The sequence below is a fragment of the Carcharhinus amblyrhynchos genome, chromosome 25 (genome assembly GCF_965287045.1).
Source record: "Carcharhinus amblyrhynchos chromosome 25, sCarAmb.v2.hapA, whole genome shotgun sequence".
NCBI classification, from domain to species: domain Eukaryota; kingdom Metazoa; phylum Chordata; class Chondrichthyes; order Carcharhiniformes; family Carcharhinidae; genus Carcharhinus; species Carcharhinus amblyrhynchos.
In genome coordinates, this window is record NC_137348.1 from 2435717 (window position 1) to 2461126 (window position 25410).

Sequence of the window (25410 nt, forward strand, 5' to 3'; positions counted from 1 at the left end):
GAATGAATTATCTTAGATTATGGGAACGTAAACCAGCCAACGCTGTTGCCGTAGAAAACAGCTCTGCACAATTAACAAATATTTCTCATTTAAAACATGTATTTTGAATTTACAAGATAGATGTGTTTTGCTTTTGGTTACATTTTGTGAAACTTCAGTCAGTGATAAAATACAGGGACTGGGAAGGAACAATAGATTCACTGAAAAGCGATCAGCAGTGGTCGGCAACAAGATGGCCACCAATGCTAGCCTTATGAATAAGGTCATACAACTGAGAGAGATAAGCAGGTGATGAGCAGACATGAAGAACTTTTCAGGATTGGACAAGAGTCAGATGGATTCAATTCAATGGGAATCATTCTCCCATTTCACTGTCCAGATAATGTCCATAATTTAATATCAAATTAAATCCCATGAGGTCATGATGTGTATTATTATTATTGGCTGGAGTTAATGACAGGATGGTTATTGACTGATTTATGTTCATGTTTACTAGATAATGCCCACTGGAAAGATGGGCAATATGATTTTAGGAATCTACAATTGCCTTCACAGGGGCATTGTTCTTCAGACTGACAGCAGGCTGCCCGCATTCTATACCTTGAGTGCAGGGCTTCCTCATATCATTCACCCATTCGATCATTTGGTTAAATAAAGTCACACCTTCAACATCAGTACATTGCATTTTTGAGTATTTGTATTAGCTTTAGTAGCTTTACATAGCTTTGAGAGTATGTCTACATACCTATGCACATGATGGTCGATGTAAAGAGAACCAGAGAAAGAGAGAAGCAGCAGACATGAGAGTGAACACATATCACAAATCAAGTTCTGTTCATTTTTACCAAAGTGTTCCTGAGTGTCATGTCTCCAAATACACAACCAAACTGGCGATGAGGATAAGGAATGTGTTCTTGCTAAATCACTCGAAAGAAGAAGTTTAAGAAGGACAGTCAGAAGAAAAAATGAAAACTTTTCACATGGTGTGTTGCATTGCTGTCTATGTGGAGAACTGGTGGGTTAATATGGTTGTAACTAGAATATACCCTAAAAGCAGATTCTAGATCAGATTAGTGGAAAAGAAAACCAAGGTTGCTGCTGAAATGCAGTTGCAAAATACTCATATGGGAAACTTGCATGAGTAAAACTGGCACAAATTTTCAGCATTGCTGAAGCTTTTGGTCAAAATGTGGAGTGATGGAGCTCTTATACTAAGCATTTTGATTATTTTGCATTGGCAAACACAATAGATGAAGACATTGTGTGTGAAGAGAAGAAAATTTTTTAATCTCCTATTTAACTGCAAGAATGTAACCCTTACTCCCCACCAGAGGAAATAGTTTTCCACTATCTATCAGTATACAAACCTACAATATAGGTGCAGGAGTAGGCCATTTGGCCCCTCAGCCTGCTCTACCACTGAGTAAGATCATAGTACTCTAGCTGTGATCTCACTAGCACCCTGTACATCTGTACCAAAGACTCCCTATTTTAATATTTCATTACCCTTGCAATTAACAACATCCCATTTGCCTTCTTAATCACTTGCTGTATCTGCATTATAACTTTTTGTGATTCATTTACAAGGACACACAGATCCTTCTACAGTCCCTCTCCATTTATGCACATAATTTTATTATTGACTATTTTAAGATTGTCTTAAATACGCCAAGTATTTTAAACCTTAATATTCTATACCATAAAATTCCTACAATGCAGAAGAAGGCCATTTGGCCCTTCAAGTCTGCACTGGCTCTCTGAAGTGTATCATACCCGGGTCCAACCTTCACCCCATCCTATTCCCCTAACCACTGTGCTTTTTTCTTCAAAGACAAAAAAAGACATTTATTGACTGCAAATCATTTCAACACGTCTTATTTTCCGAAACAATCACAGCAAGCCATTTAAACTTCATGTTTGCTTGAACTAATACAGTCATTTTTTATAGATCAATACAATCAATTAATGTAGACTCCTGAGGTGGTTGTAGTGTAGACCGTAGGTCTCTCAGATTAGACACAATGCTTTCAGGAACTGTTCATTTATTGGATTAGGGATGGGGAGTGAGAAACAGTTCCATACGGGTTTTTAGATGGATGTTCTGTTTTGCTGTGGAGATGTGAACCACTGTGCTTTTATCCCATTAATCCACCTAAACATCACATCTTGCGACACTAACGGGCAATTTACCACGCCTAATTCACCTAACCTACATCTTTGGACTGGGGAAGGAAACCAGAGCACCCGAAGGAAATCCATGCAGACATGGGGAGATCATGCAAAATCCACAAGACCATAATGGTATTTAAAATCGTGAGGAGTCTGAACAGAGTAGATAAACAGAAACAATTCACACTCACTGAAAGGATCAAGAGTGTGTCACTAATATATGGTAAATATTAAAAGAAGTAAAAGTGATATGAGGAGGAATTTCTTTTCACAGTGAGTGATAGGGTTTGGAATTCAGGTGATCAAGAAGGCGAATGGAATGTTGGCCTTTATAGCGAGGGGGATACAATATAAAAGCAGGGAGGTCTTGCTGCAATTGTACAGGGTACTGGTGAGGCTGCAGCTGGAGTACTGTGTGCAGTTTTGGTCGCTGCACTTGCGGAAGGATATATCGGCCTTGGAGGGAGTGCAGAGAAGGTTCACTAGGCTGATACCGGAGATGAGGGGGTTAGCTTATGAAGAGAGACTAAATAGACTGGGTCTGTACTCATTGGAGTTTAGAAGGCTGAGGAGGTATCTTATAGAGACATATAAGATAATGAAGGTGATAGGTAGGGTAGAGGTAGAGAGATTCTTCCTGCTTAGAAAGGATAGCTGGACTAGAAGGCACAGCCGCAAGATAAGGGGGGGGGGCGCAGTTTAGATCAGAGTTGAGGAGGAACTTCTTCACTCAAAGGGTGGTGAATCTCTGGAATTCTCTGCCCGTTAAAGTGGTGGAGGCTACCTCACTGAATATATTTTAAGTTACGGGTAGATAGGTTTGTGATAGACAAGGGAATTAAGGGTTATGGGGAGAAAGCGGGAAAGTGGAACTGATCCACTTCAGACCAGCCGTGATCTTATTGAATGGCGGGGCAGGCTCGAGGGGCTAGATGGCCTACTCCTGCTCCTATTTCTTATATTCTTATGAATTCACTGCCTGAGAGTGTGGTACAGGCAGGTTCAATTGAAGCCTTAACCTGACTATTATCTGAAAACGAAGAACGTGAGAAGGTGGGGGAATGGCACTAGGTAAATTGCTCATTCGGAGAGCTGATGCAGACACGATGGGCTGAATGGCCTCTTCTTCCCTGGTAACAATTCTGTTCCAGTAAGAAGTCTCACAACACCAGATTCAAGTCCAACAGATTTATTTGGTAGCAGGAGCTTTCAGGGCGCTGCTCCTTCAGCAGCACGCTTGGCTCATTGATAGGCATAGCCACGCCCTTTCATTTGCATAACCTCGCCCTCTGATCTACATAGCCCCGCCCCTGTGACTAGCCCCGCCCTCGCCTCCCACGTGGCAGCTGCGTGGCGCTGTGGCGCGGTGTATTGTGGGGAGTGGTTAAGGCTCCGCCCTTTCACTTCCGGCGTCAGCCGAGCGGCGGGAAGGCGCCATGGGGAATAGCGACATCATGGGTGCGGCGGAGGACATCGCCGACCAGGTACCGGGCTCCGAGCGCTAGGCCCGGCTTCTCTCCCCACAGCCCAGTGCCAGTCTCTGTCCCTACACCCCAGCGCCAGACGCCAGCTCCAGGCCTTAAACCCGGCGCCCGACTCTGAGAGGCCGCGGCCCAGCGCGATCTCCTCAGCCTAACACACCTCAGCCTAACAGCCCCCCTCCCCTCAGGCCGAACAGCCCCCCTCCCCTCAGCCCGAACCCTTCCCCAGGCTCAGTATCCTTCATCCCCCAGTCCAATTATTCCCCCCACACCCACCCCCGCAGCCAGGCACCCACTCCTCTCCCTAACCATCTCCCTCCAGCTGTGTGACAGCAAACAAATTAAATTGTGAGTCACTGCAATCTCTGAGGTTGTCGGCAAGTTGAGTTTGCGTCTCTAATGGTAAAATGTTTCCTTCTGAGCCGGAGAAAGAAAAGCTCCAGAGTTTCTGCGTTGTGTTTGAATCCTTTTTGATTTGATTTATTATTGTCACATGTATTAATATACAGTGAAAAGTATTGTTCCTTGTGTGCTACACAAAGCCTACCGTTCATAGAGAACAAAAGGAGAGAGTGCAGAATGTAGTGTCACAGTCATAGTTAGGGTGTAGAAAAAGATCAATTTAATGCAATTTAATGTAAGTCCATTCAAAAGTCAGATGGTAGCAGGGAAGAAGCTGTTCTTGAGTTGGTTGATACATGACCCTTGACTTTTGTCTTTTTCCTGATGGAAGATGGAAGAGAGAATGTGAGAGAGGTCCTTGATTATGTTGGCTGCTTTTTGAGGCAGTGGAAAGTACAGACAGTGGCAATGGATGGGAAGCTGGTTTGTGTGATGGATTGTACAGTAGTACCTCAGGAATGGGGAGGTATGCTTGCTAGTGACTAAGTTCTGGGTGACTTTAAATCTTCCTGTACCCATAGGTTTTGTCTGAGGTGAATTTCATTGGTTTCTAGATAAGTTTTTGTAAATCTATATGTTTAAAATCTGTAGAAGAAATATTCTCTTGAATATTTTATGGGTATTTTTATGTGGTTCTTTATTGTGGCTGTAACATTTCAATTTGCCTCATAGCTAAAAGATTATTTTGTGTAGTGATGCTTTTTGTTATATCAATAAATAAGTCAAGCAATTGGAGTCACATGTATCAGACTAGGTAAAGGTGGTGGGTTTTCTGTAAAGGACTTTAATGCAGCAGCTAGGTTATTTCAACAATTCAGCTTTGTAGAAGTTTTTAATGATCCCAACTTTTCATTTCCAAAACGAAACTGAATTCAAATTCTGAGATTGCGTGTAGTGAAGTTTAAATTCTTCTCTGAATTACTAGTTTAGCAACATTATACCACTGTATATATGTGAATTTACTGGGCTCTAGCTAGTAAAAGTAACAGATGTATATAGTCCTGTTTTTGATCTTTAGACTCTGCTGAACTATTCGGGGCTACAGTGGAGTTGCTGTAACTCTGCCTCCATATCACACTTTGGTAGGCTAAATATGTTATTTAAGGGTGAACGGTCGTAGATATTCCTGTTCCCAATTTCTATCCCTTAATCCTTTGCTGGAAATTGGGTATCAGGTGAGGGAACCATCTTAGTCCGAAAAACTCACTGTTTAGAGTTGGTTATGAAGAATAGTTGCTAATGGAACCTATCCCACGCCTTCAGGAAAGGGGAATAAAAGGAGATTTCTCATCACTCCCTTCATTATGATGGACACTAGTGGAACATCACTATCTCCTGGGATTTTTAAAGAAAATCATAGAAAAAGGAACTTGCATTGCTATGATATCTTTCAGCAGTTTGGTGTTCTCAACGCATTTTACAGCCAACAAAGTTTTCAAGGACAGTCAGTTATAATGTAGGAAACATGGGAGCTATTTTTGAGTACAAAACTTCCACAAATTAGACCACAACCAGATAATTTGTGCTATCATGGTTTGTTGGTGAATAGGTATTAGCCCAAGATATTTGTCATCGATAGCCATAGGTGAGGTACCGGAAGACTGGAGGGAGGTAAATGTTATTCTGTTGCTTAAGAAAGGCCAATGGGTTTATTTGGTAGCCAACGCCACTAGCTTTAGGAGTGCTGCCCCTTCATCAGGTGAGTGGGGAAGTGAGTGACAGAGTCTCCAGCTGTAACAAATTTTGGTTGAACTGAAACAGCCACAACAAGTTTTCTTTGATATGGGGCACAGCAGAAAGATTGTGGACAACAATCAGCACAAACCCTGGAGCTTACCTTAACTTCCTTCCTGACGAAGGAGCAGCGCTCTGAAAGCTAGTGGTGTTTGCTATGGTGTGCCACAGGGATTGGTATGGGTCCAGTTTTGTTATTTATACGAACGATTTAGATGGTGGCACAGTAGTTAGCACTGCTGCCACATGATGCCTGGGACCAAGTTCAATTCCCGGCTTGGGTCACTCTGTGTGGAGTCTGTATGTTCTCCCCGTGTCTGCGTGGTTTTCCTCCCACAGTCTGAAAGACGTGCTGACTAGGTACATTGGCCAAGCTAGATTCTCCCTGTATGAACCTGAACAGGCACCGAAGTGTGGCGGCTAGGTGATTTTCACAGTAACTTTACTGCAGTGTTAATGTAAGCTTGTGTGACACTAATAAATAAACTTTAAATTTTAGGAGGCATGGTTAATACGTTTGTGAATGACACCAAAATTGGTGGTGTAGTGGACAACGAGGATGGTTATCTAAGACTACAACCGGAACTTGATCAACTGGACCAGTGGGCCGAGGAATGGCAAATGGAGTTTAATTCAGATAAATGTGAGGTGTTGCTTTTTGGTAAGACAAAGCAGGACAGGACTTACACAGCTAATAGTACGACCCCAGAGAGTGTTTTTAAAGAGAGATCGAAAGGTGCAGGTACATAGTTCCTTGAAAGTGGTGTCACAGGTAGACAGTGGTGAAGGTGTTTGACACACTTGCCCTCATTGATCAGAGCAATGAGTATAGGAGTTGAGACATTATATTACAATGGTACAAGACATTGATAAGGCCATTTTGGGTACTGTATACAGTTCTGGTCACCCTGCTATAAGAAGGATGTTATTAAACTGTAAAGGGTGCAGAAAAGAATTACAAGGATGTTACTGGGACTAGAAGGTTTGAATTATAAGGAGAGGCTGAATAGTTTGGGACTTTTTTCCTTGGAGTGTAAGGGGATGAGGGGTGGCTTTATAGATGTTTATAAATCATGAGGGGCATCATAACATTAATTGCCACAGTGTTTTCCCCATGGTAGGGGAGTCCAAAACTAGAGGGCATAGGTTTAAGATAAGAAAGGAAAGATTTAAAAGGGGCAACTTTTTCACACAGTGCGTGGTATGTATATGGAATGACACTTGGACAGTACATGGATGAGAAAGGTCTAGAGGGATGTGGGCCAAATGCAGGCAAATGGGACTAGTTCAGTTTTGGAAACCTGGTCCACATAAATGAGTTGGGCCAAAGGGCCTGTTTCTATGCTGCCTTAAGATATCAAGCAGAACTCCCATGCTCTAATATTAACCCTGGGGCCCTTACACTTGAAAGGCAGGTAGGCTGTCTTACCTGGAAGGCATGCACCTCTGACAGTACAGCGTGCTCTCAGTACTGCACTGGCATGTCAGCCTGAATTATGGGCTCTGGTCTCTAGAGTGGGTTGTAAACACTTTGCAGACATGTTTCACAGGATCCATGTAAAGCCCATCTTTCCAGAGAAGGATAATGATCCCCACATAGTTGCCTTTCATACACTTGCACTGTATGAATAATTTCAAACATGGATGGTGAGTGTAGCCTGCTTGGGAGGAACAAATGATTTAGAAATGATGCTCATACATTGAGTCTGTTAGAAACTCTGATACAGGTTGATTGTTGTAATTATCATTGTCATTGACATTGTCATTTTTATAAAATCCCAACAGTGCAGGAGGAGGCCATTTGGTCCATTGAATTGGCACCAACTCTCCGAAAGGGAACCAACCAAACTGTCTTCTCTATCCATGTAATCCCATGCATTTAGCCAATCCATCTAACCTGCACGTCTTTGGAGTGTGGGAGGAAACTGGAGCACCCGGTGGAAATCCACACAGACATGGGGAGACGTGCAGAATTCTCACAGACGGTCAGCTGGAATTGAACCCGGGTCCCTGACTATGAAGCAGCGGTACTAACCACTGTGCTGCCAATTTACCCTAGGACTATCATGATGGTCAAAGGGGAACTGAAATGGTAAACCAAGGCCCTTCGCACGGACATCAAATATCATGTCACAACTATTTTGAAGAATACAAAGTAATTAGATCTCTGGCGTCTGGGTCAATAATTATATAATTTTCCTCCCCCATCTCACCCACCCATCACTAACATCCTGGATGATTAATATTCCCCTCCATCCCAGAATCACAGTGCAGAAGAGGCCCTTTGGCCCATCGAGTCTGCACTGATGCATGAAATGCCCTGACCTGCCCACCTAATCCCACTTGTCAGCACTTGGCCCATAGCCTTGAATATTATGGTGTGCCAAGTACTCATCCAGACACTTCATAATGGATGTGAGGCATCCTGCCTCCACCATCTCCAGCGTCCTGGATGTTCTATATTTATTATCCAGCCTGTGTTTAAAGAAAACCCATCGGTCAGCATCATGCTGCTGTGTACAGTTGGCTGCCAGTTTCCTTGGTTTTGAAGTGCTTTGGGACATTCTAAAATAATGAAATGTTCACTATTTTAAAATTTTCCTTGTGCCACCATAATGATGCTGCTGAACTCCTTGTTGCTTGCTCTTTGCCAGTGGTTTAGTTCTGGACTTAAACTCCCAGTATTTACACCATGTTCCCTTCATCCAGCACAGACTGTAGAGGTGCTGCAAACTGGATCAAAGTCAAGATGTTGGGACAAGAAAGGCCAAGTTAACCGTAAGACAGCCGACTGCCAGGATTTCATTCCTGATCCGCATGTTTGTATAATTAATCTGATAAAATCCAAGCAAAGCAAGTGACTGAAAGGTATAATTACATGGTCAGGTAGGAGGGAGAGGAGCTTAACATTCTCAGTCCTGGAGTGTGAGCAGCTGTGAACTGGATTCTTAGTGTTGACTGGAAGTGGATTGTTTGAACAATAAGAATCTGAAGGGCAATTAATCTTAAATTGCTGCTTAGGATCTGCTCTTTCAGGTGAGCACAGAACACTATCTGTTCACTCTGTCAGTGACAGTGTAATAACTGCAATCTCAAGGACGGTTGTAGAATTGAATGGCATGTGTGAGATTCTAAGCAAGTGCTGTGTTGAAATCAGCATTGGAGTGAGTATTTGAAAACTTGTTCACCAGAAATGGAAGAAAAGTTGTGCATTTCTATGGTGCATTTTGTGACCTCAGACTGTCCCAGTGTGATTTATTGTTAATTAGTCCTTCTGAAGAGCAGTCTCTGCTGTAATGACTACATTAGCTTCCAGACTTGATCCTTATTTTCAAATCCCTCCATGACCTCACCTCTCCCTATCTCTGTCATCTGTTCCAGCTCTACAGCCTTCCAAGGACATAACATAAAAATAGAAGGCCATTTGCAAATTCTGGTACCTTCAGGGATGAGAAATTGCCACCTTTTTGGCAGAATTTCGACTTATCTATTGTGGAATTCTGTCCTTTGAAACATTTTACTGACCTGTGCCTAACCTTTTTCTTTGGCAGTTTTTCAGGGTCAAGGGTAACTTGCTTCCACTCTAGGGAGGTGGATTCTGCAGTGGCTGAATAGTCCAATCCTGGAGCTGCAGATTTTGCCACAGGTTTGGCAGGTGGTGTTTGATGAGGTGGGTGGGATGTTCTGGATTCTGTGCTCTCTTTCTGCTGTTTATGCTTGTCTTCTGCATGTTCCATCTGGTAACACTCGAGGTGATTAGCATCTTCACAGATGCTTCTCCAATTTGTGCGTTCTAAACAAGTGATTCCCATGTGTCAGTGGGAACATTGTGTTTATTTAGGGAGTATTTCAGAGTGTCCTTGTAGCATTTCCACTGCTCTTCTGGTGATTGCTTGTCATTGAGGAGGTTGGAGTACAGCACTTGTTTTGGGAGTCTTGTCAGGCATGCAGACTTCGCAGCTTGCTGAATGTGACCTACGCGTCTGTTGGGATTATCTGTGTGGGACAGGAAGTTGACATTGATATATTTATCTTGCCAGTGGATTTTCAGGATTTTGTGGAGGCTACTTTGGTGATATATCTCCAGGGATTTGAGGTGTCTGCTGTACATTGTCCACATTTCTAATGCACACAGTATGGCAGGAACCACGGCTGCTTCTGTTGATGGTGAGCTAGGTGCTGGATTTGAGATCTGTCCTTGAACGCTCTTCCTCAGGCATCCGAAGACTACACTGGCACATTGGAGTCAGTGCTGGATTTCATTGTTGATGTCTGCTCACACCAAGAGGTGATTGCTGAGGTATGGGAAATGATCCAGGTTGTCCAGAGGCTCACTGTGGATCTTGATGGTTGGGGGCAGTTTTGTGTGGCAGGAGCAGGCTGGTAGAGAATCTTTGTTTTCTGGATATTTAGTCTGCGCCCTATTCTCAATGCCTTGGTGAATGCATCAACAATAATTGTACCTCGGTCTCGGAGTGTGCGCACACATAGGTGTTGTCTACATGCTGCAGCTCAGTGACAGAAGTTGGGGGGTGTCTTGGTTCTGACCAAGAGGAGGTGAGTTTCCTGCTTGTCTGGTAGGTTAGTTCCACTCCAGTGGAGAGCTTCATGGTGATGGGGTGGAGTGTTGCTGCAAGGAAAATGGAGAAGAGTATTGGTGCGTTGACGCAGTGACCCCAAATTTCACACTTACTGGGTCTATAGTTCCATTGGTGAGGGTCACTGCTTGCGTGTCATCATGGAGTAGACGGAGCGTGGTGTTGAATTTCTGTGGGCAGTTGAATTTGAGGATGATATTCCACAGTCCCTCACGATTGACAGACAAAGGCCTTTGCAAGATCGAAGAAGGTTTTTTTTAGTTTTAATGTCACAAGTAGGCTTACATTAACATTGCAATGAAATTACTGTGAAATTCCCCTTGTTGCCATGCCGGCACCTGATAGGGTACACGGGGAGAATTTAGCATGGCCAATGCACCTAACCAGCACGTCTTTCAGACTGTGGGAGGAAACTGGAGCACCCAGAGGAAACTCGTGCAGGGAGCCTGTATACTCCACACAGACAGTGACCAAAGCCGGGAATTGAACCCAAGTCACTGGCACTGAGACAGCATTGCTAACCATTGTGCCACCGTGTCACCCTATGTACAGAGCTTGATGTTGCTCCCTGACTTTCCTTGGATATGTTCTTCACTGAAGATGTTAAAGATGTAAAAATATTTTTGAGGATGTGACCAGTAGAGTGGACAAGAGTGAATCAGTGGATGTTGTGTACCTGGACTTTCAAAAGCTTTTTGACAAGGTCCCACACAAGATTAGTGAGCAAAATTAAAGCTCATGGCATTGGGGGGTAATTATTGTCGTGGGTAGAGACATGGTTAACAGAGTAAGAAGTCTGACAACACCAGGTTTAAATCCAACCGATTTATTTGATAGTAAACTCACATGCTTTCAGGGTTTCTTCCTTCGTCAGGTAGAGAACTGATTGGCAGATAGGAAGCAAAGAGTGGGAATAAACTAGTCCTTTTCAAAGTGGCAGCCAGTGACTAGTGGGGCACTGCAGGGTTCCGTGCTGGGACCTCAGCTTTTCACAATATAGATTAATGATTTGGACGAAGGAGCTGAATCCAAATAGAACATGGAACATAGAACATTACAGCGCGGAACAGGCCCTTCGGCCCACAATGTTGCGCCGACCAGTCTTATTTTTAAAAAAAAACAATGACCCACTAATCTAAACCAATCCCTTTTCGTCCATAAACCTATCCACCAATCTCTTAAACGCCCCCAAACTAGGCGCATTTACAACAACAAATTTGCAGACATCACCAAGCTGGGTGGCATTGTGTGCTGTGAGGAGGCTGCCCAGTGACTTGGATAAGCTGAGTGGGCATATAGTTGGCTAATGCAAATATAATGTAGATAAAACAGAATGGTGGCAGTTTAGGAAAAGTGGAAGTACAATGTGACCTGGGTGTCACTGAAGGTTGGCATGCAGGTACAGCAGGCAGCGAGAAGACTACTGGCATGTTGGCCTTCACATCTAGAGAATTTGACTATAGGAGTAGGGATGTCTTGCTGCAGTTGTACAGGGCCTTGGTGAGGCTACACCTAGAGTAATGTGTGCAGTTTTGGTCTCCTAGTCTAAGTTGCTATTGAGGGAGTCCAGTGGAGGTTCACCAGACTGATTTCTGGAATGGCAGAACTGACACATGAAGAGAGACTGTATCAACTGGACTTGTACTCACTGAAGTTTAGAAGAATGAGGGGATCTCTTAGAAACATAAAATCCTGATGGGATTGGACAGGCTAAATGCAGGAAGAATGTTCCCAATGTTGGGGAAGTCCAGAACAAAGGACCACTGTTTAAGAATAAGGGGTAAGCCACTCAGGACTCAGATGAGGAAGAACTTCTTCACTCAGAGTTGAGAACCCATGGAATTCTCTACTGCAGAAAGCAGTTGGCGCTGGTTTGTTAGATACATTCAAGGGGGAGCTGGATGTGGTCCTTGTGGCTAAAGAAATCAAGGGGTATGGAGAGAAAGTGGGATAGGGATACTTAGTGCATGATCAGCCTTGATGCAGGCTGGACAGGCCAAATACAAATTACAAGCCTTGCTTCCTGCACCGATTTTCTATGTTTCTATCATGTCCATTATGTTGGCACTGATGCATATCAAACTATTTTTCTTAGTGGATGAAGTTTTGTGAAGTTGGGTGGGAGTGGGAAGTCATAGGCAAAATGCATCATCAGAGGGTCCAAAGAATCTACCCAGTGGTGAAGCGGGTTGTGTGTGATGTTTGAGGCTGTGGCAGTTATGGGGATGGGGATTTTAGGCAAAGACTGTGCAGTGATCAGAGCGGGAATTCTTTGGATGTTACATGCTACCTTGTCACAATAATTTCAGACCTCTATCTTCATGCACTTTCGTTCCTGCATCTTGTGCATCACTGATTTCCATTAACCTACCATTGGCTATGACTTCAGTTCTGAGGACCTAAGTTCTGGTATTCCCTCCATAAAACCTGCTCTTTTTAGTATACCTTTGATCACCTATCTTAATATCTCCATATGTGGTTTGGTGTCAGATTTGGTAACATTCCTGTCAGCACTTTGGGATGTTAAAGATGTAAATGCAAATTTGTGTTGAGTAGATTCTCAAATCTGAACTTAGTATCTGGTGTGAGGTATTCATGGTCACATCAGGTGCTTATTGCTCAGTTAATTGGTCTGTCCCTGTGTCACTTTCAATTTGTGATTGAACAGTTGGCTCCTAGTTTAGCACAAGTGTGAAATCTTCTTCAATCCAACCTGTAGGTTGCGTTGACGCTGGGTGTTGAAGTGAAAGCAAGACTTGTAATTTGTATTGAGTGGGTGGAAGGAATTAGAGTTTAAAATGTGATTCAAGTTCTTGGTCCTGCCTCCTGCTGCTTGAAATTCTGATGTGCTGAGCTTGGTCATTGCCATTGATGGTTTTTATAGAGCTTGTCCGTGAGCCTATAGAAACATAGAAAAACTACAGCACAATACAGGCACTTTAGCCCACAAAGTTGTGCCAAACATGTCCCTACCTTAGAGATTACTAGGCTTACCTATAACCCTCTATCTTACTAAGTTCCATGTACTTACCTAAAAGTTTCTTAAAAGACCCTATCAAATCTGTCTCCACCACTGTTGCCAGCCCATTCCATGCACCCACCACTCAGTGAAAAACTTGATGTTTCCTCTGTACCTACTCCCTAGCACCTTAAACCTGTGTCCTCTTGTGGCAATCATTTCAGCCCTGGGAAAAAGCCTCTGACTATCCACCCGATCAATACCTCTCAACATCTTATACACATCTATCAGGTCACCTCTTGTCCTTTGTGTCTCCAAAGAGAAAAGGCCGAGCTCCCTCAACCTATCCTCATAAGGCATGCTCCCCAATCCAGGCAACATCCTTGTAAATCTCCTCTGCGTCCTTTCTATGCCTTCCACATCCTCCCTGTAATGAGGCGACCAGAACTGAGCATAGTACTCCAAGTGGGGTCTGACCAGGGTCCTATACGACTGCAACGTTATCTCAGCTCCTAAACTCAATTCCTCGATTGATGAAGGCCAGTACATCATATGCCTTTTTAACCACAGCTTCAACCTGCGCAGTTGCTTTGAGTGTCCTATGAACTCGGACCCCAAGATCCTTCTGATCTTCCACACTACCAAGAGTCCTACCATTAGTATTATATTCTGCCATCCTATTTGACCTGCCAAAATGAACCACTTCACACTTATCTGGGTTGAACTACATCTGCCACTGCTTCGCCCAGTATTGCATCCTATTAATGTCTCGCTGCAACTTCTGACATCTCTCCACACTATCCACAACACTTCCAACCTTCGTATCATCAGCAAACTTACCAACCCACCCCTCCACTTCCTCATCCAGGCCATTTATAAAAATTGCAGAGTAAGGGTCCCAGAACAGATCCCAGGGGTACTCCATTGATGACCGGCCTCCATGCAGAAAAAGACCCATATATAACCACTCTTTGCCTTCAGTGGGCAAGCCAGTTCTGGATCCACAAAGCAAGGCCCCCTTGGATCCCATGCCCCCTCACTTTCTCAATAAGCCCTGCATGGGGCACCTTGTCAAATGCCTTGCTAAAATCCATATATACTACATACTTTCTGTTTGATGTGATGAGAAATTCTGTATCCCAGTGAAGCGGTGGAAAATAAATAAAGGACGGATATTTCTTTAGTATGTTTCACAATCTTCAGGTATCCCAAAGCTGCTTATAGTGAGTGAAGTAATTTTGAGGTGTATCTGCTGTTGTACTGTTGGGATTGTTCTGCTTAGGGTGTGTTGGGGAAGTGGCAAACGTGAACTAGATGAATGTCATAACTGAAAATCACTAGTCTAGGTGTAACGGGTTTAGCCATGCATATTGATATTTAAGAGAAAATGCATTGGGCACAATCCAAGAAATTTGATTTCATACATATATTTTTACTGAACAAGTGCTTTCCTCTGAGTTAGCAAGGAAGTAAAGCTCTCCTAGTAACCAATAAACACTCGTATACTGTACCTATCTTCACTTTGCCCATAAACACCTAAAGATTAAGGTTCACACATTGGCACAACAATGAGGTTGTGACCTGGTGAGGTGGTTATTGGGTACAGTAATGGCAGGTACAGATTTTTACTGTGTAATGATTAGTAGTGGGCACAGTTACTGTATAACTGGGGTACAGTACTTGTGAGTACAGGTTTGTTAATCATGGTGTGATCAGTTTGAAGCATTTGAATAAGACTCTTGAACGTGCAGCGTTTTGATCTGTGCTGCTGCCTTGGCCAGGCTATGTACTGCTTAGGTTTGGTGTATTTCATTCCTTTGATATGGATTTTTATTTGCAGTTTCTGCGGATGACCAAACATTACCTGCCTCATCTTGCCCGGCTGTGTCTAATAAGTACCTTTCTGGAGGATGGGATTCGCATGTGGTTTCAGTGGAATGAACAACGAGATTACATTGAGGCCACCTGGAATTGTGGCTACTTCCTAGCTACATGCTTTGTACTGATCAATCTCTTTGGGCAGTTAGGTAAGAGTGAGTGCGTTCTCTTTTTTATCTTCACCTCATCTTGTTTTGAATCTTTCTCTGTTTATTTGTTTTTTTTGTTCTATAGGTGGATGCATCCTGATATTAAGTAGAAATTTTGTAGAATATGCCTGCTTTGGACTGTTTGGAATCATAGGATTACAGGTAAGCAAAGAGGATATTTTCCACTGCTTTTAAAAATGAGTAACTTGAACTTCTGAAGGGGGAGCGACGGCCTAGTGATGTTATTGCTAAACCAGTAATCCAGAATCGCAACTAATGCTCTGGGGACCAGGGTTCAAATCCAGCCACGGCAGATGGTGGAATTTGATTAAGATTTTTAAAAATCTGGAATTAAGAATCTTCCGATCACCATGAAACCATTGCCAGTTGTTGGAAAAACCTATCTTCACTAATGTCCTTTAGGGAAGGAAATCTGCCGTCCTTATCTGGTCTGGCCTACCTGTGACTCCAGAGCCACAACAATGTGGTTCATTCAACTGCCCCTGAGCAAGGGCAACTAGGGATGGGCAATAAATGTTGGTCAGCCAGCAACACCCATGTCCCACAAATTAATTTTTAAAAATCGAGATCTATTGCTGGAGTGTAGATTCTTCAGGTTCGTTGTCATGATCTCATCCAGTGAGCAAAATGCAACCTGGTTAAAAATGTGTTTAAGTACTGTCCATATACCCTCCGAAACGAATCCCACCCTGAATAGTGCAGGATTGAAGAAACCAGAAATCCCAGTCTGTTTTTTGAGGCTGACCTCAGTGTGCCTGAGTAGATGGAGGAAATATCAGCAGGAAATCACTATCACATTCCAGTGATCCCTGCTGCAAAGTGTAGATTGGACTTGGTTCTGATGTCCCGATAGTGTACCTTAATGTGTTCAAAAGATTCTCCAATCTGTGTATGTTATCCATACTATTTCGTGCTGTTATTTGAACAGGAGAGTGGCGTATCTTTCTGCAGCCTTCCTCTTGAGTTTCACTTGTCTTTTACGGTGCAGACTGCCCAACTTGACCCTTCTCGAGTGTTATAATTTTCAGTGTGGGTCAGTGTTGATGCTTTCAGGCATCCTTAGAGAAACAAATCACAGGTGCCTGTTCAGCGGGTGATGAGACCAAGTGACAGTGGTCTTGTCTTGTTCTGGGCATCCACAAGCTCATGCTTCCACCCTCCCACTATAACACAGAAATTGTGTACTCAATGGAATAGTAATTGCAAGTTCATTTAAGCTAAATTTGTGACTGATTTCTTTGCAACGCCATTTATCTGCTGTGGTATTGGGTCCCAGCTCCCAGTTAAACAATGAAGCTGTGAGGCAACTTCACATTGACTTAAGGGAGAATATTCAGAATCTTTGCTATCCCTTATCTGACCCCTCTTTTCTAAAATGGTTTGTACGTTGTGTCTCTCTCTACCTAGTGTGGAGGCTGATGGACACTAACTGCTCCATTTTCTTTTTGGTTTCAGACTGTTGCCTACAGTATTTTATGGGATCTGAAGTTCCTGATGAGGTGCGTACCTTACCCCCGCTGCTGTTCCGCCTGCTTCACCAGTGCCACCTTCACAGATAAGGATGCTGAAATGGGAGGGATGAGTAGTAACCCTGCAGGAAGCACAGATGCTGCACGTTAAAACGAGCAAGGCGGGGGGGAAACCAAGCCATTGTTAGAAGTAGGGGGGAACCAGACCATTGTTGGGGGAGGGGACCTTGAAATGAATACATTTGAAACATTACGATAAACTTTGAGGACAGGCGAAAGACCCTCCACAAGAATGGAGGGGCGGAACAGGGAAGGTTGGGTGCCAGAGAGCTCATTATTAGGAGGGAGGTAGCAAGGCAGTGAGGTTTGTGGGAAAATTCCAGGATTTGCTGATGCCCTGTCAAGAAGGAAGACTACTTTTTTTCCACTCTGGGATTCATAGAACATTACAGCGCAGTACAGGCCCTTTGGCCCTCGATGTTGCGCCGACCAGTGGAACCAATCTAATGACCCTCTAATCTAAACTATTCCAATATTATCCATATGTCTATCCAATGACCGTCTGAATGCCCTTAAAGTTGGCGAATCCACTACTGCAGGCAGGGCATGCCATGCCCTTAGTACCCTCTGAGTAAAGAACCTACCTCTGACATCTGTCCTATATTTATCACCCCTCAATTTAAAGATATGTCCCCTTGTGCCACTCCAGAACTACTGCAACATTGACTGACCTTTAACTATCTTCTGAAGCGGTCCCTCAGTTGTATCAGATCTGTTGCAACCTAGGTATTTAAGAAAACACTTCGCCGTCATTTCTGTGCAACTTGCCAGTGTTGCCAATGACATCCTGGGGGAGGGGATTCAGAATTGGTACTTTGTGTGCTGGGGCTTGGATTTTGATGTGCTGTGTTAATTGTCTGTCTCTCTCCTCTGGTTAGGAACCTTGCCCTTGGGGGTGGCTTGCTGCTATTACTGGCTGAATCCCGGTCAGAAGGTAAAAGTATGTTTGCTGGTGTTCCAACAATCAGCGAGAGCTCCCCGAAACAGTACATGCAGCTTGGGGGCCGTGTGCTGCTCATCCTGATGTTCATGACCTTGTTGCATTTTAATGCCAGCTTCTTCTCGGTAAGTCTGGAACCAGCATGCCAATTGTATTTTATTAGCGGCAGATTTGAAAAGGAAACACAGCAGTTACATTAACAAACTGACTTACTTGCAAATCACCATCTTTGTGCTCGAGCAATCCAGTAACTTCAAAACTTTCATATGCTTAATACCAGCAGAGACCATGTTACTCCATCCTGCTGGAAGGAATGCCGATTTCAGGCCTCCCTCCCCCTGCATCTACATTTGAAACTTCTGGCATTTATTCCTGATATCGCTATTCCATTTACACAGTTTTGTGTCTTTGTTTGTCCCATTGTCATCTCTTTTTCTCTTGCACCATCATCCCTTTAGTCGCTGTTTTCCACCTGATCGCAGACTTTCCCCTTAGTCCTCCTTCCTCACCCCTGCTTCATTGCCATTCTTTTTGTTGACTTCAGTCTGTTCTTCAGTGTTAAATTGGATATGATTATAGAATCAGAGTCCCTAGTGTGCAGGAGGGGGCCATTCGGCCTATCGAGTCTGCACCAACTCTGACAGTATATTACACAAGCCCTTCCCCCGCTCTATTACCGTAACCCCACACACTGACCATGGATAATCCATCCACCTCCAGGATTTCAGCCTCTCCTTCGATATTTCTCTGCCGTGGATTGCCACGTACATTCAAGCTTCTACACAATCTCTTAGGTACCCAGTCATGCCAACAGAATACCACTGCTTCACAGGCTGTTTTAAGGTGCCACCAAACTTCTGATTACCTTGGATGTCTGGCTTCTTACTTGGCCGACTTTAAAACTGGTTCTTGCAACTGTCACTTCAGTTCAGAGCCCATCTCTGTTCTCACTTGAATTCCCATGACTTTGACCTTGTTCAATTCATATTCTTTCTCCTTTGGCTAACTATTTTCCTGAGGCGTTCTTTTGTCTCTTTCTGGTTCTGGGATTTTTTTCTTGTTTTGGGAAATCTGCTCACTGTAGTTCCCATGCCCTGCGTCCAGCCTCTGGCACAAGCTTGCAACTAATTGTTTGATAAGGTCCCCCATGCAAGACTTCTTGAGAAGGTGAGAGGGCATGGGATCCAAGGGCCTTTGGCCTTGTGGATCCAGAACTGGCTTGCCTGCAGAAGGCAGAGAGTGGTTGTGGATGGGTCTTTTTCTGAATGGAGGTCAGTCACCAGTGGAGTGCCCCAGGGATCTGTTCCAGGACCCTTGCTGTTTGTCATTTTCATAAATGACCTGGATGAGGAAGTGGAGGGATGGGTAAGTAAGTTCGCTGATGACACGAAGGTCAGTGGTGTTGTGGATGGTCTGGAAGGATGTCAAAAGTTGCAGCAGGACATAAATAGGATGCAGGACTGGGCGGAGAAGTGGCAGATGGACTTCAACGCGGATAAATGTGTAGTCGTCCATTTTGGCAGAACCAATGGGATGAACGAGTACACTATCAAGGGCAGGACTCTTAGTAGTGTTGAAGAGCAGAAGGATCTTGGGGTCCGGATCCACAGGACTCTTAAATCGGCCTCGCAGGTGGAGGATGTGGTCAAGAAGGCGTATGGTGTACTGGCCTTCATTAATCGAGGGATTGAGTTTAGGAGTCGGGAGGTAATGCTGCAACTTTATAAGACCCTTGTCAGGCCTCATTTGGAATACTGTGTGCAGTTCTGGTCGCCTCACTATAGGAAAGACGTAGAAGCTATTGAAAGGGTACAGAGGAGATTTACAAGGATGTTGCCTGGACTGGGAGGCATGCCTTATGAAGTTAGGTTGAGGGAGCTGGGACTCTTTTCCCTGGAGAGACGAGGGTTGAGAGGCGACCTGATAGAAGTTTATAAAATGTTGAGAGGAATAGATAGGGTGGATTCTCAGAGGCTATTTCCCCGGGTTGAAATGGTCGCTACGAGAGGACACAGATTTAAGGTGCGGGGAGGAAAGTACAGAAGTGATGTTAGGGTTAAGTTTTTCACTGAGAGGGTGGTGAGTGAATGGAATCGGCTGCCGTCAGTGGTGGTGGAGGCGAACTCGCTGGGGTCTTTTAAAAGACTTCTGGATGAGTATATGGGGTTTAATGGGATTGGGGGTTATAGATAGGTCTATAGATTGGTAGGTGTTGATGTGATCGGTGCAACTCGTGGGCCGAAGGGCCTGTTTGTGCTGTAGTGTTCTATGTTCTATGTTCTAATTGAACTAATTAGTCAAATCCTGCCATCTTATGGTTATTGATGAAGTAGCTGGAGACGGTTGGGTCTAGGACACTCGAGGATCTCCTGCAGTGATGTCCTGGAGCTCCAACCACCACAACCATCTTCCTTTATGTCAGGTATGAGTCCAACCACTGAAGGTATTTCCTCAGATTCCTGTTGTCTCCAAATTTGCAAGGGCTATTTGATGTCACACTTAGTCAAATGTTGCCTGGATGTCAAGAACAGTCATCTTCTCATCACTCGAGTTCAGCTTTTTTGTGCCTGTTTGAACCAGAGCTGTAATAGGGTCAGGAGCTGTAATAAGGTCAGGCTGCTTATTCCTGGATGGTGTTGAGCTGCTTGAATATTGTTGGAGCTGCATTCATCCAGGCAAGTGGAAAGTATTCCATCACAGTCTGACTTGTATTTTGTAGATGGTGGACAGGCTTTGGAGAATCATGAGGTTAATTAACTGCCACAGGATTCTTAGCTGCTAACCTCTCTTGTAACCACAGTATTTATATGGCTAGGTTGTTTCAGTTTTTGGTTAATGTTAACTCCCAGAATATTGATAGTGGAGGATTCAACAAAGATAATGTCAAGGGGTGATGATTAGATTCTGTCGATGCAGATGGTTGTTGCCTGGCACTTGAGTGGCATGACTGTTACTTGCCACTTGTCACAGCGCCAAGGACCTGGATTCAATACTGACCTTGGGTGACAGTGTGGAGTTTGCACGTTCTGCCTGTCTGCACAAGTTTCCTGCAGGTGCCCAGTTCCCTCCCACACTCGAGATTGTGCAGGTTAGGTTGATTGGTCATGCTAAATTAACTTAGAGTCAGGAGGATTGGCGGGGTAAATGCATGGTGTTACGGGGTTAGGGGCTTGGGTGGGATTGTTGCTGGTGCAGGCTCAATGGGCTGAAAGGTCTCCTGCATACCAGGGATTCTATGATTCTAATCCAAGACTGGACATTGTCCAGGTTTTGTTGCATTTGGACATAGACTGCATAAATAGTGCTGAAAATTATGTAGTCATCAGCAAACATCCTGCCATGTTATGGTCATTGATGAAGTAGCTGGAGACGGTTGTGTCTAGGACACTCAAAAGATCTCCTGCAGTGATGTCCTGGAGTTCCAACCACCACAACCATCTTCCTTTATGTCAGGTATGAGTCCAACCACTGAAGGTATTTCCTCAGATTCCTGTTGTCTCCAAATTTGCAAGGGCTATTTGATGTCACACTTAGTCAAATGTTGCCTGGATGTCAAGAACAGTCATCTTCTCCACTCGAGTTGAGCTTTTTTTGTGCCTGTTTGAACTAGGGCTGTAATAAGGTCAGGAGCTGAATGACCCTGGCAAAACTGAAACTGAGCGTCACTGAGCAGGTTATTGCTAAGTAAGTGTTGCTTGATAGCGCTGTTATCACCTCTTCCATCGCTCTGACAATCAAGACTCGATTGATGAGGTGGTAATTGGCCCAGCTGGACTCATCTACTGCGGATAGGAAATACCCGGTCAATTTTCCACATTGCTGGGTAAATGCCAGTGTTGTAGCTGTACTGGAACAGCTTGGCTAGCTGTGCAGCAAGTTCTGGAACACCAGCCTTCAGTACAATTGCCAGAATATGGTCAGGACCCGTTGCCATTGCAGTACCCAGCACCTCCAACTGTTTCTTGATATCACGTAGAGTGAAATAAATTGATTGACATCTGTGATGTTGGGGACCTCTAGAGGAGGCTGAGATGGATTATTGACTTGGGATTTCTGGTTGAAGATTGCTGCGAATACTTCAGCCTTATCTCTTACATTGATGTGCTGGGCTCCTCCATCATTGAGGATGGGAATATTTATGGAGCCTCCTCCTCCAGTGAGTTGTTTAATTGTCCACAACCATTCAGAATTGGATGTGGCAGGATTGCAGTGTTCAGATCTGATCTGTTGGTTATGGGATTGCTAAGCTCTTGAGTATTACTTGCTGTTTGATGTTTGCCACGTAAGTAGTCCTGTGCAGTCGCTTCATCAGGTTAACACCTCACTTTTAGGTGTGCCTGGTGTTGCTCCTGGCATTCCCTTCTACACTCTTCATTGAACTTGGATTGATCCTCTGGCTTGGTGATAAAGATCGAGTGGGAGATATGCTGGGTCATGAGGTTATAGATTGTGGTTGAGTACAATTCTGTCGTAATGGCCCACAGCGCCTTATGGACACCCTGTCTTGAGTTACTAGATTTGTTCAAAGTCTCTCCCATTTAGCATGTTGTAGTGCCACACAACACAATGGCGGGTAGTCTTAATGTGAAGACAGGATTTTGTCTTCAAGGATTGTGGTCACTCTTACAGGTGCTGTCATAGATGCATCTGTCAGACAAGTTAGTGAGGATGAAGTTAAATGTTTCTGCCTGTTGTCCCTCACTACCTGCTGCAGACTCAGTCCGGCAGCAATGTGCTTTAGGATCTTACCAGCAGTAATGCTACCGAGTCACTCTTTGGTGATGGTCTCCCATCGGAGTCCATTCTGCACCTTTGCCACCCTCAGTGCTTCCTCCAAATGGTGTTCAACATGGAGTATTGATTCATCAGCTGAGGGGGACAATGTGTGGTATTCAGAGGTTTCCTTGCCCATGTTTGGCCTACTGTCTTGAGACTTCATGAGATCCAATGGCAATGTTGCGGATTCTAAGTGCAACTCTCTCCTGACCTGTATGCCATTGTGCCACCATCTCTGCTGGGTATGTCCTGTTGATAACCTAAGAACTAGGAGCAGCAGTGGGCCATCTGGCCCCTTGAGCCTGCTCCTAGATCATGGCTGATCTTTCTAAATTCAGTTCCACTTACCCGCCCACTCACCATAACCCTTATTCCTTTACTGTTCAAAAATTTATCTATCCTTGCCTTAAAAACATTCAATGAGGTAGCCTCAACTGCTTCAGTGGACAGGAAATTCCACAGATTCACCACCCTTTGTGTGAAGAAGTTTCTCCTCAACTCAGTCCTAAATCTACTTCCCTTTATTTTGAGGCTATGCCCCCTAGTTCTAGTTTCACCTACCAGTGGAAACAACTTCCTTGCTTCTATCTTATCTATTCCCTTCATAATTATATATAAGATCTCTTATTCTTTTGAATTCCAATGAGTATAGCCCCAGTTACTCAGTGTGTCCTCATAAGTCAATCCCCTCAACTCCGGAATCAACTGGAATCAATCCACAGGGATCAGTGCTGGGTCCTCCGCTACTTTATCAACAACTTGGAGGAGGGGGCTGAAGTGTGGATCTGTAAATTTGTTGATTACACCAAGGTTGGTGGAGTAGTGGATGAGGTGGGTGGCTGTTGTAGGCTGCAAAGAGACATTGATAGGATGCAGAGCTGGGCCGAAAAATGGCAGATGGAGTTTAACCCTGATAAGTGCGAGGTGATTCATTTTGATAGGACAAACTTGAATGCGGATTACAGGGTCAACGGCAGGGTTCTGAGGAGTGTGGAAGAACAGAGAGATCTTGGGGTTCATATCCACAGATCTCTAAAAGCTGCCACTCAAGTGGATAGAGCTGTGAAGAAGGCTTATAGTGTGTTAGCGTTTATTAACAGGGGGTCTGAGTTTAAGAGCTATGGGGTTATGCTGCAACTATACCGGACCTTGGTAAGACCACATTTGGAATATTGTGTGCAGTTCTGGTCAGCTCACTATAAGAAGGATGTGGAAGTATTGGAGAGAGTGCAGAGGAGATTTACCAGGATGCTGCCTGGTTTGGAGGGTAGGCCTTAACAGCTAGGGAGCTAGGGCTTTTCTCTTTCGAGTGGAGGAGGATGAGAGGCGACTTAATAGAGGTTTATAAAATTGAGGGGGATAACACATTCAACTATGCAGTTTTGGTCACTTAATTACAAGAAAGATATTAATATAGTTGAAAGTACAGAGAAGGTTTACAAGGATGTTGCCAGGACTTGAGAAACTGAGTTACAGAGAAAGATTGAATAGGTTAGGACTTTATTTCCTGGAGCATAGAAGAATGAGGGGAGATTTGATAGATGTGTATAAAATTATGATGGGTAAAGATAGTGAATGCAAGCAGGCTTTTTCCACTGAGGCTAGGGGGGGGGAAAGAACTAGAGGAAATGGGCTAAGGGTGAAGGGGGAAAAGTTTTAAAGAGAATATTGGGGAGGGGGTTCTTCACACAGTGGTGGGAGTGTGGAATGAGCTGCCAGATGAAGTGGTGAATGCAGGCTCACTTTTAACATTTAAGAAAAATTTGGACAAGTACATGGATGAGAGGGGTGTGGAGGGATATGGTCCAGGTACAGGTCAGTGGGACTAGGCAGAAAAATGGTTCAGCGCAGCCAAGAAGGGCCTCTATGGTCCTATCATCTCAATATTCCCCATCCCTTGTAACGGCAGTCTTTTGATACTGCCTGTCATATGCACATGGCCTTTGCCTCCTGTGTGTGTTGTTACAAATAATAAACAAAAGGGTTGCTCATTGTGAGGGCATAGGTGCTTATCAGGGTGGCTTGACTCCTATTCTGTAGCGAAAGCTGTAATGTCATAAACCGGTCATTCACACCCTTGGGTAGACTAGCAAGTTTCCGAACAAGGTGACCCGTGATGGCGAATCCACCTCCAGCATCACGACGCTCATCACTGCCGTGACCACTCCAGAAAAAAGTTATCCACCTCCAGCTTCAGTCAACTGACTGACTTTGGCAAGATGAGTTTCACTCAGGGCTGCAATGTCAATGTTGTATCTTGCAAGCTCTCTGGCAACTAAGGCTGTTCTTTCTGGTTTGTCTGCTGTAGGGTTGTCCGAAAGTGTGCACGTGTTCCAAGTGCCAGTGGTGAGTGGCGTCACCTTGTGTTTTATTTTGTTTGTTCGACCGTGAGATGGGATCCCCACCAGCAATGTTTAGGGCACTTTTTATTTTTTAGCCCCTTCCTCATTCTACAGAGGTGAGCAGTGCGGTCTTGAAGAAGACTGCTCAGTTGCCCAGATAGACGCAGAGTTTCGCTGCTGCTTCAGTCAACAGAAAACGACCATTAGACCTGAGCCGCCTGCATGCAGGTCCGTGACTACAGCTCCCAGTGTATCCACACCTGTTGCTTTGTTGCTCGCCCATTGCCACAGGACTTCAAAGGTTGAACAGGATGATGATGATGGCGTCGAAACTAGTGCTTGATTTGGATTAAAGTGAGGGAGAATTGCGCAGTGTCAGCCTCACTGTCTCATCAGAATTCCCATCGGATCCAGTGGCAAGACAAAAGTCAA

At 44.3% G+C, this 25410-nt stretch overlaps 1 protein-coding gene across 1 annotated transcript in view; it reads left to right on the forward strand.

The window, feature by feature from the left end:
* The first annotated feature begins 3556 nt into the window (after positions 1-3556).
* LOC145358247 (surfeit locus protein 4) overlaps positions 3557-25410 on the forward strand; it is a 29478-nt gene continuing 7624 nt past the window's right edge. The window contains exons 1-5 of the mRNA XM_080212099.1: positions 3557-3653; positions 15184-15370; positions 15456-15532; positions 16847-16890; positions 17799-17985. Coding sequence (XP_080068225.1) covers positions 3606-3653; positions 15184-15370; positions 15456-15532; positions 16847-16890; positions 17799-17985 — 543 coding nt within the window. The 5' untranslated portion in view covers positions 3557-3605. The remainder of the gene's footprint in view (positions 3654-15183; positions 15371-15455; positions 15533-16846; positions 16891-17798; positions 17986-25410) is intronic.